The sequence below is a fragment of the Pistacia vera genome, unplaced genomic scaffold (assembly GCF_008641045.1).
Source record: "Pistacia vera cultivar Batoury unplaced genomic scaffold, PisVer_v2 Contig746, whole genome shotgun sequence".
NCBI classification, from domain to species: Eukaryota; Viridiplantae; Streptophyta; class Magnoliopsida; order Sapindales; family Anacardiaceae; genus Pistacia; species Pistacia vera.
Genome location: NW_022196608.1, coordinates 125,966 through 139,345, shown reverse-complemented (window position 1 = coordinate 139,345; position 13,380 = coordinate 125,966). Strand labels below are relative to the sequence as shown.

At 33.9% G+C, this 13,380-nt stretch overlaps 2 protein-coding genes across 3 annotated transcripts; both read right to left on the bottom strand.

The window, feature by feature from the left end:
• Positions 1-4,063: 4,063 nt before the first annotated feature.
• LOC116115584 lies at positions 4,064-4,738 on the bottom strand. The gene is made up of 3 exons (XM_031401718.1): positions 4,660-4,738; positions 4,387-4,574; positions 4,064-4,301 (listed from the first exon to the last, which is right to left on the bottom strand). The coding sequence occupies exons 1-3, from the start codon at positions 4,735-4,737 to the stop codon at positions 4,064-4,066; spliced, it is 504 nt and encodes a 167-aa protein (XP_031257578.1). The 5' UTR covers position 4,738.
• A 5,458-nt stretch (positions 4,739-10,196) lies between these two features.
• Positions 10,197-12,413, bottom strand: LOC116115579 (glucan endo-1,3-beta-glucosidase 11-like). Of its 2 annotated transcripts, XM_031401713.1 has the most exons (4): positions 12,142-12,413; positions 11,013-12,049; positions 10,593-10,713; positions 10,197-10,459 (listed from the first exon to the last, which is right to left on the bottom strand). In XM_031401713.1, the coding sequence occupies exons 1-3, from the start codon at positions 12,206-12,208 to the stop codon at positions 10,627-10,629; spliced, it is 1,191 nt and encodes a 396-aa protein (XP_031257573.1). In that variant the 5' UTR covers positions 12,209-12,413; the 3' UTR covers positions 10,197-10,459; positions 10,593-10,626. The 2 variants fall into 2 exon arrangements, with proteins under 2 accessions (XP_031257573.1, XP_031257572.1); XM_031401712.1 differs by having other exon boundaries at positions 10,197-10,713.
• Positions 12,414-13,380: the final 967 nt, after the last annotated feature.

The window sequence follows — 13,380 nt, the reverse complement described above, 5'->3', positions numbered from 1 at the left end:
CTGTATACAATTTAATTGCATTTCTTTACCAGTTTTTTAATAAAATTAGGTGGTTTTTCCTCTATTTGATTCTTTCTATTTGCGTTTAGGTGATTGATTGAATCTTTGTCAATTTGTTAAATAAAGTTTGTTTTTGATGGTTTTGCTTCACTGATTGAAGAAAAGAACAAAAAACTATTTTTTAGAAATGCTGTTGCGGCTGTTATATTGATAATTTGTGAAGTCCAACATTGTGGCAGCATATTTATTCTCTTACAATGACAAATTTCGAATGATTGTGTGATGAATTAAATAATATACAATGAAAGAACTTACAAATAAATTAAACTTGGAATGAACTTTGATACTAAGTATTGGTAATTAAAAAAAAAAACTCTCAAATACTGGTTGAAGTTGTGGTATTTTTATGGGCATATATGTAAATTTATTATTTTAAAAAACTGTCAGAACCGTTGGAAAATAAACTCCCAAGCACAGGTTGGGTATTTTAAAAACCGTTACTAAAAACCCTTCAAAACCGCTACGATGGTTTACCCTCAAAACCGCTACGATAGTTTACCCTCATAACCGCTACCATAAAACTCCCAAGCAAACCCTTAGTTTCTCATTCAAAATTAATATTCCATTATCACTCAAAGCCAATTCTGACAGCAAAAATCCTTTTTGTAACCTTTGATCTCTTATTTATAAAACCCCTCTCACTTTGACACTTGATTTCAACATCGATTGTTGACCATCGCAAAACTAGGGTTTCTTATTCCTAACTAATTCTGATTGATTTCGGTGGCACATATTCAATCGGTCACCACCATTTAATCCAGCAGCCTTCACTTTATAAAATCCCTCTTACCCTAGTTCCTGGTAACTCACCGAATGCCGATTGAAAAAGTAAAATGTATTTTAGGTATTCACGGAATATAAAGTTTGGGTGGAAAGATAATATTTTGAAACCTTTTGGGTAAGAAATCGCATTAAGGCAAACCTTGGGTGAAATACTGGAATGGGGCGTTTGGTTTAGGAATGTTAGATTACTAGGAATGTTGGATCACTGGAAAGATAGATTACCTTAGAAGATTACTGGAAATCTTTAGAAAAATGTGTTTGGTTAGTTGGTGGGTATGTTATATTAATATGTTTGGTGACGGGGAATAAATTGGTAGGTATGTTATTTAAATTACCAAATTGTCCCCTTTTCAAATATTAATATAATATATTTTTATTATTAATTTTTGAATAATTTTTTTTAACCCCCAATATTTCATATTTAGTTAAAACACCCCCGCTTATATAAAACTCTAATTTATTACGAAATCACCCCCACCACCTGCCGTAACCGCAGACCACCATCGGAAGTCTCTGAAAGTCCCTATTAGCAGCTGACCGTGACCAAGAGGCTTCGATATGGCCGTTTCCGGCCATATTGATGGCCGAAAACGGCCATATCAGGCCATATCTATTACAGCCAGAATAGATCTGGCCGCTAACGGCCAGGTCCATGGCCGTTAATGGCTAGATCTCATCCAGATCTGGCTTATAATGGCCAGGGATCTGGCCATTTTTTGCCATCAATATGGCCGAAAACGGCCATATTGAAGCCTCCTGGAGTCTCCCACCGAGTCTCGTTCTTTTTTAGGGACTCCGATTATTTTTCGGCGGCGACCCATGGTGGTTGGCCGTTGTCAGCGGTGGTGGCTGGGTGGCAGTGGTGGTCTATAAATTATTATAAACATAAGGGTATTATTGTTCAAAATTTTAATTAAACAAGCGTAAAATTGAAATAGGATATTAATGTAAATTTGTTTTAAAGTAAGGGTATTATTGTCCAATTTTTTTATTAATAAGGGATAAAATTGTAATAAAAAAAGATAACCCTGATAATCTCAAAATACCTAAGAAAATAGAGGTAATCAGATTACCTCCGATACTACCAATAATAATCACTATTGGTATTTGAAGATTACCAGTATCTTATATTACTTGACAACCAAACATGGTAATCAAGTAATATAAGATGACATTACCCCAGTCATCCTCTATAACCCCCAACCAAACGGCCCCGAATAGATATGTTTATTACAATAAAGTATCTGATATTAAAAATATAAAATTATTTGTTCTTTATATTCCTTTGAAAGCGGGTTAATTTAATTTTAGGAATTTGGGTCTTTCATTTTTCACTATCTCAATCATAACTTGTCTATTTTTTTTTTTTGATATTGAGAGGTGTCCGAGTCAACTTGCGCGCATCTCAACTAGTCTCTCAAAACTCTAAAGTTAAATTTCAAGGTAAATAGAGTTCAAGTTTGGTACAAAAAAAATAATGTTTTCAACAACAATATTTGGTTTTGGTCTCTGTACAATTGTTATTATTGTCACTCATCACTCTGGTTTCTCGTTTGATCATTACAGGCTAATTTATTCCTTTGCTTTACATAAATTGGGATGGTCCCCTTTTCTCTTGGTTGTGTGAAATTAACACATTCTGAAGCTGCTTTTGTAATTGTGCTCTTACATGGTAATTAGAAGCTAAGTTTCTGTTCATATTCTCTTTCATAGCCAAAAGTTCTGACTTCCTCATCTCAGCTGCGGCCAATTCAGAATTACTCAAATGTCCATTGTTGCCTTGAAGATCCTTGACGGTGAGGTTGAGCTAAAAGAAAGATCAGATTAGTAACAAATGCTTAATTTTATTTGATTAGAATCAAGATGTGTAATTAACACAGAAGTTCTTCCACATTATCATCAAGAACAAACCATTCTACATCATCACTTTGAATTCAGCTAGTTGAAATAACCAAATCTATTCTGCTTTATCATGCCAGTAAAAAATAAAACTATCACTGTGTTCTTGCCTCAGTCATAAAAATGAAATACACATTCCTTGTTCTTTATAAGGAAGGGAACAAAACCATAAAATTTCAGTTGTATCTACATGCAGAAAATTGCTTCAAGCATTTTGATAAGAATTCTGTCCTAATTACTCCTTTTTTTTTTTTTTTTTTCTTTTTATGACCGAGGTGTCTAAACCAGCTTTTACGTACCTCAACTAATTCCCAAAACCCTGCAACTACCGATCGCTTAAAAGCTCCAGTGGCCATTCCTATTAACAACTGAAGAGGGATTTGAACTCAAGACATCTTGCGTAATACACCCAAGAGTTTCTATCAAACCACTCGACCACCCAAGGGTTGGTTATTACTCCATTTTCTCACTCCTTTTATCTATCAATTTAGTATCAGCTAGAAGAAGCCACTAATATAAAACTCACTTTAGCCAAGAAGACTTGGAGAATTTAGCTCAATTCGATGTTTTAACGAATACATGGTCATTAGTCAAATTAGCTTTGTTTGTAGTTTCTCAATTTCACAAAAACTTAATCACACTTCTCAACTTTTGCATTCAGTCATGAAGCTTCAAATTATTATGGCTCCAATCAGATGTGAGTTAACTGAATGCATCTAACTGACTAATTAAGTCGGTTTCTGAGCTATATATATGCATGGTGAAATGTTCCAAAAACCTTAACTAATGTAACCATAACATCATAAACCAATGACAAACTACAAATCCATTTTCAGTAAGAAGAAAATTCTTGCTTCGTAATAGCATTACGCAGCACTTGAGAATTACCTTCAGAGGAAACATCAGTCTATACTCTACTTTAACACATAGAACAGTATAAAGTCTTCACAGCTAGAAAAGCTACCAGTGTCTGATCAGATAAAAAAATGAATATGATCACCCAGCAAGAAGTTGCAATCCATGTCTTTGGGAATGCATGTCCATGACAGTAGTCTCTTTAAAAAATGGATCGAAGTTTAAAAAATTATTCCTAAAACATGCCATTTTGCTCTTAACCATACCTAACCTTACAAATTTATAGCCTCAGGTCCCCAACAAGCAGATCCTATTCAGCCACTTAGAACTATATATATAATGCAAGCACATATCAAATTCCAGAAATAAAATCTTACAATTCTGCCCAATTCTCAGCCATTGCCCCTTTTTGGTGCAACATATCCAGTACTGTTCAAATTACAATCGTATGATTTTCAATATTTCCTCATACAACATTCATAAAATCATAAGAGCATGATTGATTTCTCAAGTATGGAGAAATGAGATGCAATAATTTTACCTTATTTATGTTATTTCTCAATCCTTCAATTTGTAACCTATATCCTTCCACAAAGTTCTCCACATTTTGCCGAAACTCCTTCATTTCAATTCCTTTTAACTCATAATACCTCTCCTTCTCTTTCTCCATCATCTCCAGCTCTTCCACCTCACTCTTCAAAACCCTAAAAGTAATCCAATCCAATCCAATCCAGTTCATTTCAAACGACGAAAACAAGACAGAAATCTAAACAAATACTTTATATTTACCTCAATCTTTCTACACTTTCTTGGTACTTCGGATCCAAAATCTCAATCTCGGACTTGAGAGACGATATTTTGAAATTCTGTGACGCAATTTTTTGATCAAGTAAAAGGCATCTTTGCTCCATTGACCGTATACTCGCGTGCTTCGACACTAAAACTTGAGACTTGTTCGCTTGCACTTCTTTCTCTAGCTGAAATTACACCAAAAATATTATTTCAAACTCTATTTTCTCAGTAAACAAAAAGAAATATAGGGTCAGGGTTTGGTGTGAGGACCTGGAGAAGTGAAATGCGTTGGTTTCTGGTGTGTTCCATGTGTTCGAGCCTTTCTCGAAACGCGGAGGAGAGCGCCATTGTGAACTGAAACAAAGAGCTGGAAAATTAGTTCGAATTTTGGTATTTATATAGGGAGAGGCCAGCCCATTTGTTATGGGCCCAAAACGGTGGGCGGCAAAGCCCATTTGTTAAGGTGAAAGATGGATGTTAGTAGTAGCAAAGGCCTTATTTTATTTGGTTAGAATCAAAGTATAAGCTAACACAGTTTTTCCACACCGTCATAGTTTAAGCAACTTTAAAATGAACAACCATTCTACCTGTAAGGTGTTCCGTGGCCCTGAGGATTAGACAGGTTCAGTTGACAATTATGTCTGGATATCTCAGTTATTAAAAAAAAAAAAAAAATGGTAATAGTCGGTTGAACTTTGTTTGTAGATTCTCAATTTCACAAAACCTGAATTGCATTTCTCAATTCTTGCATTCAGTCATGCAGCTTTCAAATTGTTATGGCTCTCCAAACCATCTAATTAGTTTGAATTTTTGGGTTTTTATAACAAAAGGTTGAGCCCACTAGTTTTGACTGATGGGCCCAAGTCGGGATGCCTTAATCGTGGGCTCGCATCTCTTTTTTTTTTTTGGTAAACGTGGTGTCCAAGTCAACTTGTGTACATCTCAACTAATTATCCTAGAGTTCATTAAACACCCTATAAGCCTAAAGGACCAGGTAAACCACAATATTATTGTGATAAGTGACCCTAAGATTTGAATCTCAAAAACTCAAGGAATTGAGCAAACCTTCTTGACCGTGAGACCCTAAATTTCAAATATTTTTAAAAATAATCAACAAAATCTAATAAATTTTCTTTATTGGGTACCTGTTTTAAAATTGAACTATCTTATATGATATCTTTTTTTCTATATCCTAAAATTTAAAAAAAAAAAAAGGAATTCATTAAATTTTAAATATAAAATATTATTAATAAAATTTTTGAATTTTCTAATTATTCATTATATTAATTTGAAATTATAAATATTTAATTCATGAATAAAAATATTCATATATTTACAGGAGAAGCAACAGTCTACAAACGAATCCCCCTTGAATCAACTTTGGGAGGGGATCAGGTTAATTTGAATTTTTTATTTTCTATTTTAAAAAAAAAAAGAAGAAAATCACTAATATCCATTTCTTTAAAGTTAACTATAAAATATAAATCTTGATGTATGAGATACCAAATGAATTTCAATTTATGATAATGTACTGAGGAAGCCAACATATAGCTTTATTTAACTCATTGAAATCATCTTTAATCCTTATTATATACTTACATTTCCTTTTTACAAAATCAAAAAGATTTTATTCTTTACTTTGACATTATAAAGATAGATAATTACTACATAGATTTAGATTATATATATAGTGTATGAATATGATTACGTTAAATGAGAGTTTTGGTAGTTCAGATAGTCATGACGAATTGAAGATAGTGTAGATAATTGTATAGTCTCAGATTGGATTTTTTATCTGAGTATCTGCGATTTAAGTGGTCGGTCATGACAGTGGATTGTTGTGTTAGTTTCTCCCAAAGATTAGTCGATGTGTCCGTAAACTAGTCCGAATGCCTTGGTTAAAAAAATAAAAAATTCTAAAAGTAATTCGATATGTACATTATAAGATATGACATTTACAGATATAATAGAATAACCTATGAAGATTTAGTTGTCGAGAAAATAAAAATAAATAATAAAAACTTGGAGGTTTGGATTTGTAAAAGGGTTTTATATTTTAATATATCTGGTTACATATAGGTCCAAACTCCAAAGAAATTCGGTCTAAAACTGATGAAAAACTTCCAAGTAAAAGAGGATTCTGCTTTACAAAAGCATCTTGCTCAAATTATGCCCCATTAAAGCTACCGTCCCTCAACACAAGCATTATCATAATATATCTTCATAAAATTCCGATGCCAGTCAAAAAAATAACCCAGAGACACTAGGAGTAGGAACCCTTTCACATTTTCACTTTGGCCATTCTTGTAACCAAAACAATGGATCTGTCATCTGGCTCTACAATTATGCTTAAGCCAAGAGGTGCCAATATGATTAAACCAACGTTTTTTAATAAAATATTGAAAGTAATAAGATCAAACTGAAGAAGGCATAATGTTTTTAATAAAATAATTACATAATTAAAACAATCTATATGAAAATTTCAGTTAATTAAATCACCTGAAAACACCCTTATCCTGTTAACTGAGGTATCCGGGCCAGTTTATACGCACCTCGACTAATTCTTAAGGAAAGTTATTCCACAGTGACTCATCATAGGCAAAGGTAGTTTATACGTACCTCAACTAATCTTCAAGTGAAGAAGCTATCCCACAGTAACCTATCGCCCAACAGGAAATCGAATTTGGGATCATAGATTAAAGTCATGCACAACCCCCTTGGTTCGCCCTTATCATTGGGCTACCCGTGGCCGTGGGTAAGTAATATAGAATAACTTTCATTTGTTTGATTGAGTAGGTTTGATTTCTTGTAGTTAATTTTGAGCCAATTTAATCTGTATGTACATGTTTAATCGTGACATTTTAATATAAATAATTTTTTTTTTCCTATCAAAATCTTTATTTGATGAGGTTTCTTTGATCATATCATAATTCTTTATTGTTAATTGAGCTATCTAGGTCCGTTTATGTCCATTATGCACAACCCCCTTTGTTCATCATTACTACTGAACTACGACTGCCCATGGGTGAGTCATATTATAAAATTTTTCTCGCTGATATATATAGTTTATAAATTCAACACCACTTCTAAAAACATATCATTAAGTTTCTTATATATAGTTTAAATTGTTTTATGACTCATAATGGACCTATTTGTAAAGTAATTTTCTATGAACTCATGATACTGGGGATAACATTTTGTTATCACCATGTTTTATTAGGGGCCCAATGGTGATGATTAAAAGTTAATCATTCATTGATATTAGAAACAAAATACAAAATCAGCAACCCATCCATGATGAATCCAATGATTTTTGAAGAATAAAGATAATATTAATATACAAAATTAAAAAGAGGGTCATCGATTCCTTCTTGTCATGTCATGAGTGCGCCAAGGAAATTTAATAATAGATGAGATCAGATATATTTATTTATTTATTTATTTTTCGTCCCCCCCTTTTGGACTTAGCCATAGCCGGTGATTTATGACTCTAATTCGTACGTCAACATCCTAAAGTTTTATAAAAGCATGTTGTCAAAAATAAATAAATAAAAATCTCAAAAAGAATCAATAAAGTTTAGAACACATCCGCAAGATTTACCTTGTAATTTGTTAAATTCATTATTTTATTCTAGCTAATTCAATAAAGGCATTTTTTAATTTGAATAAATAAACTCATTCAGATTGTATAGTATAAACTCTTAATTTACAATCTGATATTAAATCTATTATCTATATAGACCATATCATCTATATACTCTTAATTTGTTAGGGGGTCAAGGATGAGATAATGATGGGGTTAGGGGGGTTCAACAGTGGCCGGAATCAAGTCAATTTAGCTTGAGAACGACAATCGTGTGGTGAGGGATTGGGTTGTGGGAAATGGCGAAATCCGGTCAAATTTCCAATTAAACGGGGTTGGGGTGGTGTTCTTGCCGTGACGGGTGAAGAAAACTGATTGGGAGGCAATTTGGATCTTTGCTTGATTTGAGTTGTGTGTTGTTGGATTCTTGAATTGTTTTATTTCGAGGTATGAAGTTTGGATCTGAATTTGAGGAGGAGGAGATGAAGTTTGGATTTGGTGGAGGTCCAAGTGTCGGAATAGCACTCGGCCGATTGCGATTCCGATCAAATGAGATATGGGATTTGGTCATTCTATATTATAAATCATAGACTATGAACTTATAATTTAATTTTCTATGAATATAAACTTTTGGTAGCCATATTTTCAAACCTCGTTTCTACTTTCAAATTAAGTAAAGGAAATGCCATGACCCACTTGCTTTAATTTGAGGTAAAACAATAATTAGTGATGAAATGACACTACATTATCCAATCTAATGACACTTGGTCATGATAAAAATGTGGATTTGTCAAAAAGAGCCGATTAGATCATTAAACCATTCAATGTATCAATTAACCAATTAAAACTTAATTAAAGTTAGAAGCACATGGTGAATTACGTGTGCATGGGACCTATCTATGATGTTTCCCACTAAAACCATGTCATCAACTAGCAGAAAGCCGACGAAACGCCGGGCTACACCAACCCTTTCTTCTTCCCTTTTAAACTAGAATAGTCTTGTTTTCAGTAGAAGCTTCAAAGATCGATACGACGAATATAAAGATGAATTCAGAGTTCCAAAATTCTTAGTGGGGTTACACAAAATTTTAGACAACTTACATGTATCTTAACTAATTTATATTGGAGTTATCGACCACTTCAACAATAAGAGGTCAAGCAGACGCATTCGGAGGTTTTTCCATGACGTAGGTAGTTTGGGCCTTTTTCATGGAAAGCCGTTGAATGATTTCTTTAAGTTATTAATTCTTTATTGGATTTGAGTTTAAGAATAGAAATCCTTGTAATATTAGGTTTTAGTCTTTTAAACTTGATATATAAATATATTTTTCTCTTATAATAAGTGGTAGCAAACAATAAGGCAAATTACATTAATTGTAAACAAATAAGTTAAGGCAGTATTGCAATAATATTGACTTAGCTAGACGCAGCTTGTTAATTGGGTAAACCAAGGTAAAATCGCACGTATTTCTTCTTCTCTTTATTGTTTGTGGTTTGTATGTTTACTATTATTTTTGTTTTCGTAACTCTCTATTAGTTCAATCCCTGAAGTCTGTTGAACACCCTACAAACCCAATAATGTTTCAAAGTAAGTCACAAATATGGTAGACGGGTGGTTTAAACCCAAAAAGTTAATAAAATGAACAAACCTTCTTGACAGCCAAACCAACCTCTCTCTCGGGGAGTTTTATACCAAAATTCTTAATGGCATTCCATAAAATTGGGCAATTTTATTGAATTTCTTATTATTAAGTTTAATTTGGTGGTGGGGTTGAGGCTCAACTTAAGAATGGCTGGGGTGCATGTGCTCCACGTTGGTTGATGAGAGAATTGTAGACCAACCCCATCAAGTTTAAGTAAGGATGAGGTGAAATTGTCTCCCCATGTTTGAAGACTAGATAGATAAATTAAAAGAAAACAAAAGCTCCTTTTCCTTTGCAAAAAGGATTGGTAATGACCAACTGCTGACGGTTTTTTGGCAGGGAAAGGGAATAAAGCCATAGCTAGGCCGCCCAAAATTCAGTTGAGGATAGAAAAAAAAGAACCAGAACAAAGCCTAACCTTTTTGCACTTTATAATATTATCGTTATCTCTCTTCGTATATATTTTATTTTATTTTTTTCATAGAGACAGAGGAAAGGTAAGGAATTAAAGCTAAGAAAACTATTTTTATATATATAACAATGTTTATGGATTCCACGTTCAAAGAAGGGGGCTTTCCTGGTGACCAATAAGGTGAGCCTTGTAGTACTCTTTTTTAATTAGATTAATAAATACATTTTTTACATAAACATATAGTTTCCTAGAATGACAGAAGAAATAAATGAGAGAAATTAACAATAAAATCTAATTAGAAAAACTAAGCTATGGCTCTCGTCAACTCATGATCAAGCTCTCATGCATTTTCTGATTTGAGACAGCGAGCGCCGGATTGAATCTTTGTTGTGAATAATCGTGGTGAGATTTTGAGATCATCGAGGTTATGGCCTGTGAATAAAGGTTTTCATGCATCAATACTTTGAGGTTTGGGTTATTAACTTGTGCAAATGGGGTTGGATGGATACCTTTTGGTCTTTCATTAAAAAGACCCAAAAGTAAAACCCCATATCAATTTTCTTACCAAAAAGTAATATTTACATGAAATTCCCATTTCCTTAATATGGTCTTCGCATAAAAGCTTGGAAACTCAGCAAAAACACAAACATCCAGTTCATCAAGCTTTGATTTTCCCTGTTTGCTGCCTGTTCCATAGTAAATTTCCATTTAAAGAGGAAAAGAAAACAAGGATAAAGGAAAAGAATTAGATCATCAAAGCTAAATTTCTTATTAAACATATTAATTACAACAATAAAAACTTCTATTACTGTATATGTAGATATATGTACAAATTTGCTCTTTGCATTTCTATACACTTTTTTTTCCTTTTGTCTATAATACACACTTTCCTATATCTTTTGTAATTGAATTACACTAAAAGAATTTGATGTAGCAGGAAAAAAAAAAAAAAAAGAAAGAAAGAATTTAGAACCTATGGTTTTACCTTGGATGCAGAAGAAGTGAGAGAGACGGTGGCAGAGGAAGTTGATGATGAAGAACTTGAAAGGGCAGAGATCCCCACATTATAAGCCATGGTTCCATCAGGCTGATAGAGACCATAATTTCTTTCTGAAGTCGGTCCAGGCTTCCTGTCTTCATTGAACAAAGCAAACAAGTAAACTTCAAGCCTCATATTGGGCCTCAATGGTGTCCCTTCATTCGCCAATTGCCTTCTCAACAAATTCCTGTTATAAACTGCCGCATTTTGAACAGATGCACCAACTTCATCCGCGTCACCTTTTGATGGCCACCCCGTCTCTGAAACCCTTACTTCAATCCCATTGTAACCCAATCTAGCCATTGCAAAGACGACGGCGTCTACTTGTGCGTAAAGCATGTTGTCATAGTGTAGCTTTGTGGAAGGATCAACCATGCCTGCATTAGGATTAAAAAGCACATAGTCCAAGGAAATTCTATTGGGGTCACCTTTGTATGCAAAATATGGATATGCATTAATCCAAAATGGCGCCTTGGTACTAGACAAGAACTGTAAAAGCTGTGACATGACGCCGGCGACTTCGCTTTTGAAACTACCGGCTGAAGGAGGGAATGATTGTTCAAGAACTGCTAAAGAACTTGGAGTTGAAACATGCATGTACTTATCGAGGCCTAATTGAACTAGGGCACCATGGATGCTCACAATGGCTGGAACTAGGTATTGTAGAAGCGATGAGTCACCGTCAGTGAAGAGCTCATTTCCCACAGCGATTCCGGTGATCTTTGTGGCGGGAACGTATGGCTTGATGTGGGTGCTGACCCATTGAAGCGCTTGTTGAGGATTCGTCACAACCGCCAACATTTCGTTTTCGATTGTGACAATAAGCTCAACGTTGGAGTTGGCAAATGCTGTTAACACTTGAGGATTCGTGTCATAAATTCTTGCTTTTGTGAGCTTAACCGCGCTCAAGAGATCGAGCACCTTGTCCGGTGAAGGCAAATTGTCGGCAACTTGCCCATAATTGATTCCAAAAGAGTTGACTCCTAGTAGAAAACCATAGTTAAAACTTAATCAGAAAATGCAAAATAAAAGATAATTAAACACAAAATTTTAAGGTAAAAAACCAAGAGGGTACCTGAGAAAGTGAAAGAAAATAGAAGAAAAACATGAGTTATGGAAACAATCCTTGAAAAAGTTGCCATGGAGATGAAGCAGATGCCTTATTATTCAAAGTTTGAGTACGGAAGAGACAATAGATATATATAGAGAGAGAGAGAGAGACAGAGAGAAATAATGAAGAACAGGAAGAGGCTATGAATTCTTTTCTTTGCTTGGTTGAAAATTCTTATGTTTGTGGGGATGTTTTAGTTTGCCTTGTCGATGTTGCCTTTGGTGTCTGTCTTATACCTCTTAACAGGTTTTAAAATGACTTGGTTTTGTTAACTTCTTGTGCTAAAATTAAACGGCTTAGCTTTCTCGGTACGACTTATCTCTTTCCAACACAAGCCGACATTAGAATTTCTTATGGCCAAATTGACCCGACCACTTGCTTCAGACAAAAGCAAAGGGAAATCCCACTACTTGGTTAAATATTACAAGGAAGCAATAGTATAGTATCCCTCTAGATTTGGGTTTCGATCGGTGGTGAAATAATGAACATTAATTAGCTAACTACAATGATAAGTGATTCTACTTTTATCTCAATAAATATATCAATAGATTCTAACACTTTTTAGGCAGCGGACTATTTTGCTTTTCTGCAATAGAAAGCATCTAGACTTAACATGGTTACCATCTGATCATCTATGGGATTATCTTTTAATTACGTGACAGCTTTTAGTTAATCAAGGATCTAATTCATAATTAATTACTAAAAACTATCAAAAAATAGTGCTTATGTATGTGGGTTTGTCTCAAAATGTCCTAAAACTTAGGATGAGTTGAACTTTCTCTAACCTGGAAATGGTCATTCATTGAACTCTGATCTGAGAATTCAAGATTGGTTTGCAGTTTTCTTTTGAAGATATAGTTTGACCAACTTAAAAAACGTAAGCTCATTGAAAGTTAAACAAAGTCATCATCCTGTAGAGATTAGACAATTACACATCTTTTTTGCATCGTGCTATTTCATTAACTGATATAAATATCAGTTAGTCTACCAAATTTTGAACATAGAATTTGACCACTTCAAAAAATTTGAAGTTTATTCATCATCCTGTAAACTGTAGAGATTATTAAACTATTACAATTACTGGCCATCAGAAAAGTAAAAGCTTAGCTGACAAGGAGTCATTGACTTTGTGGTGTTGAAATAAAGTTATAAAAACGCCTTTCTGATCAGGAGACAAACAAAGAGTGTGACATAGGGTTCTTG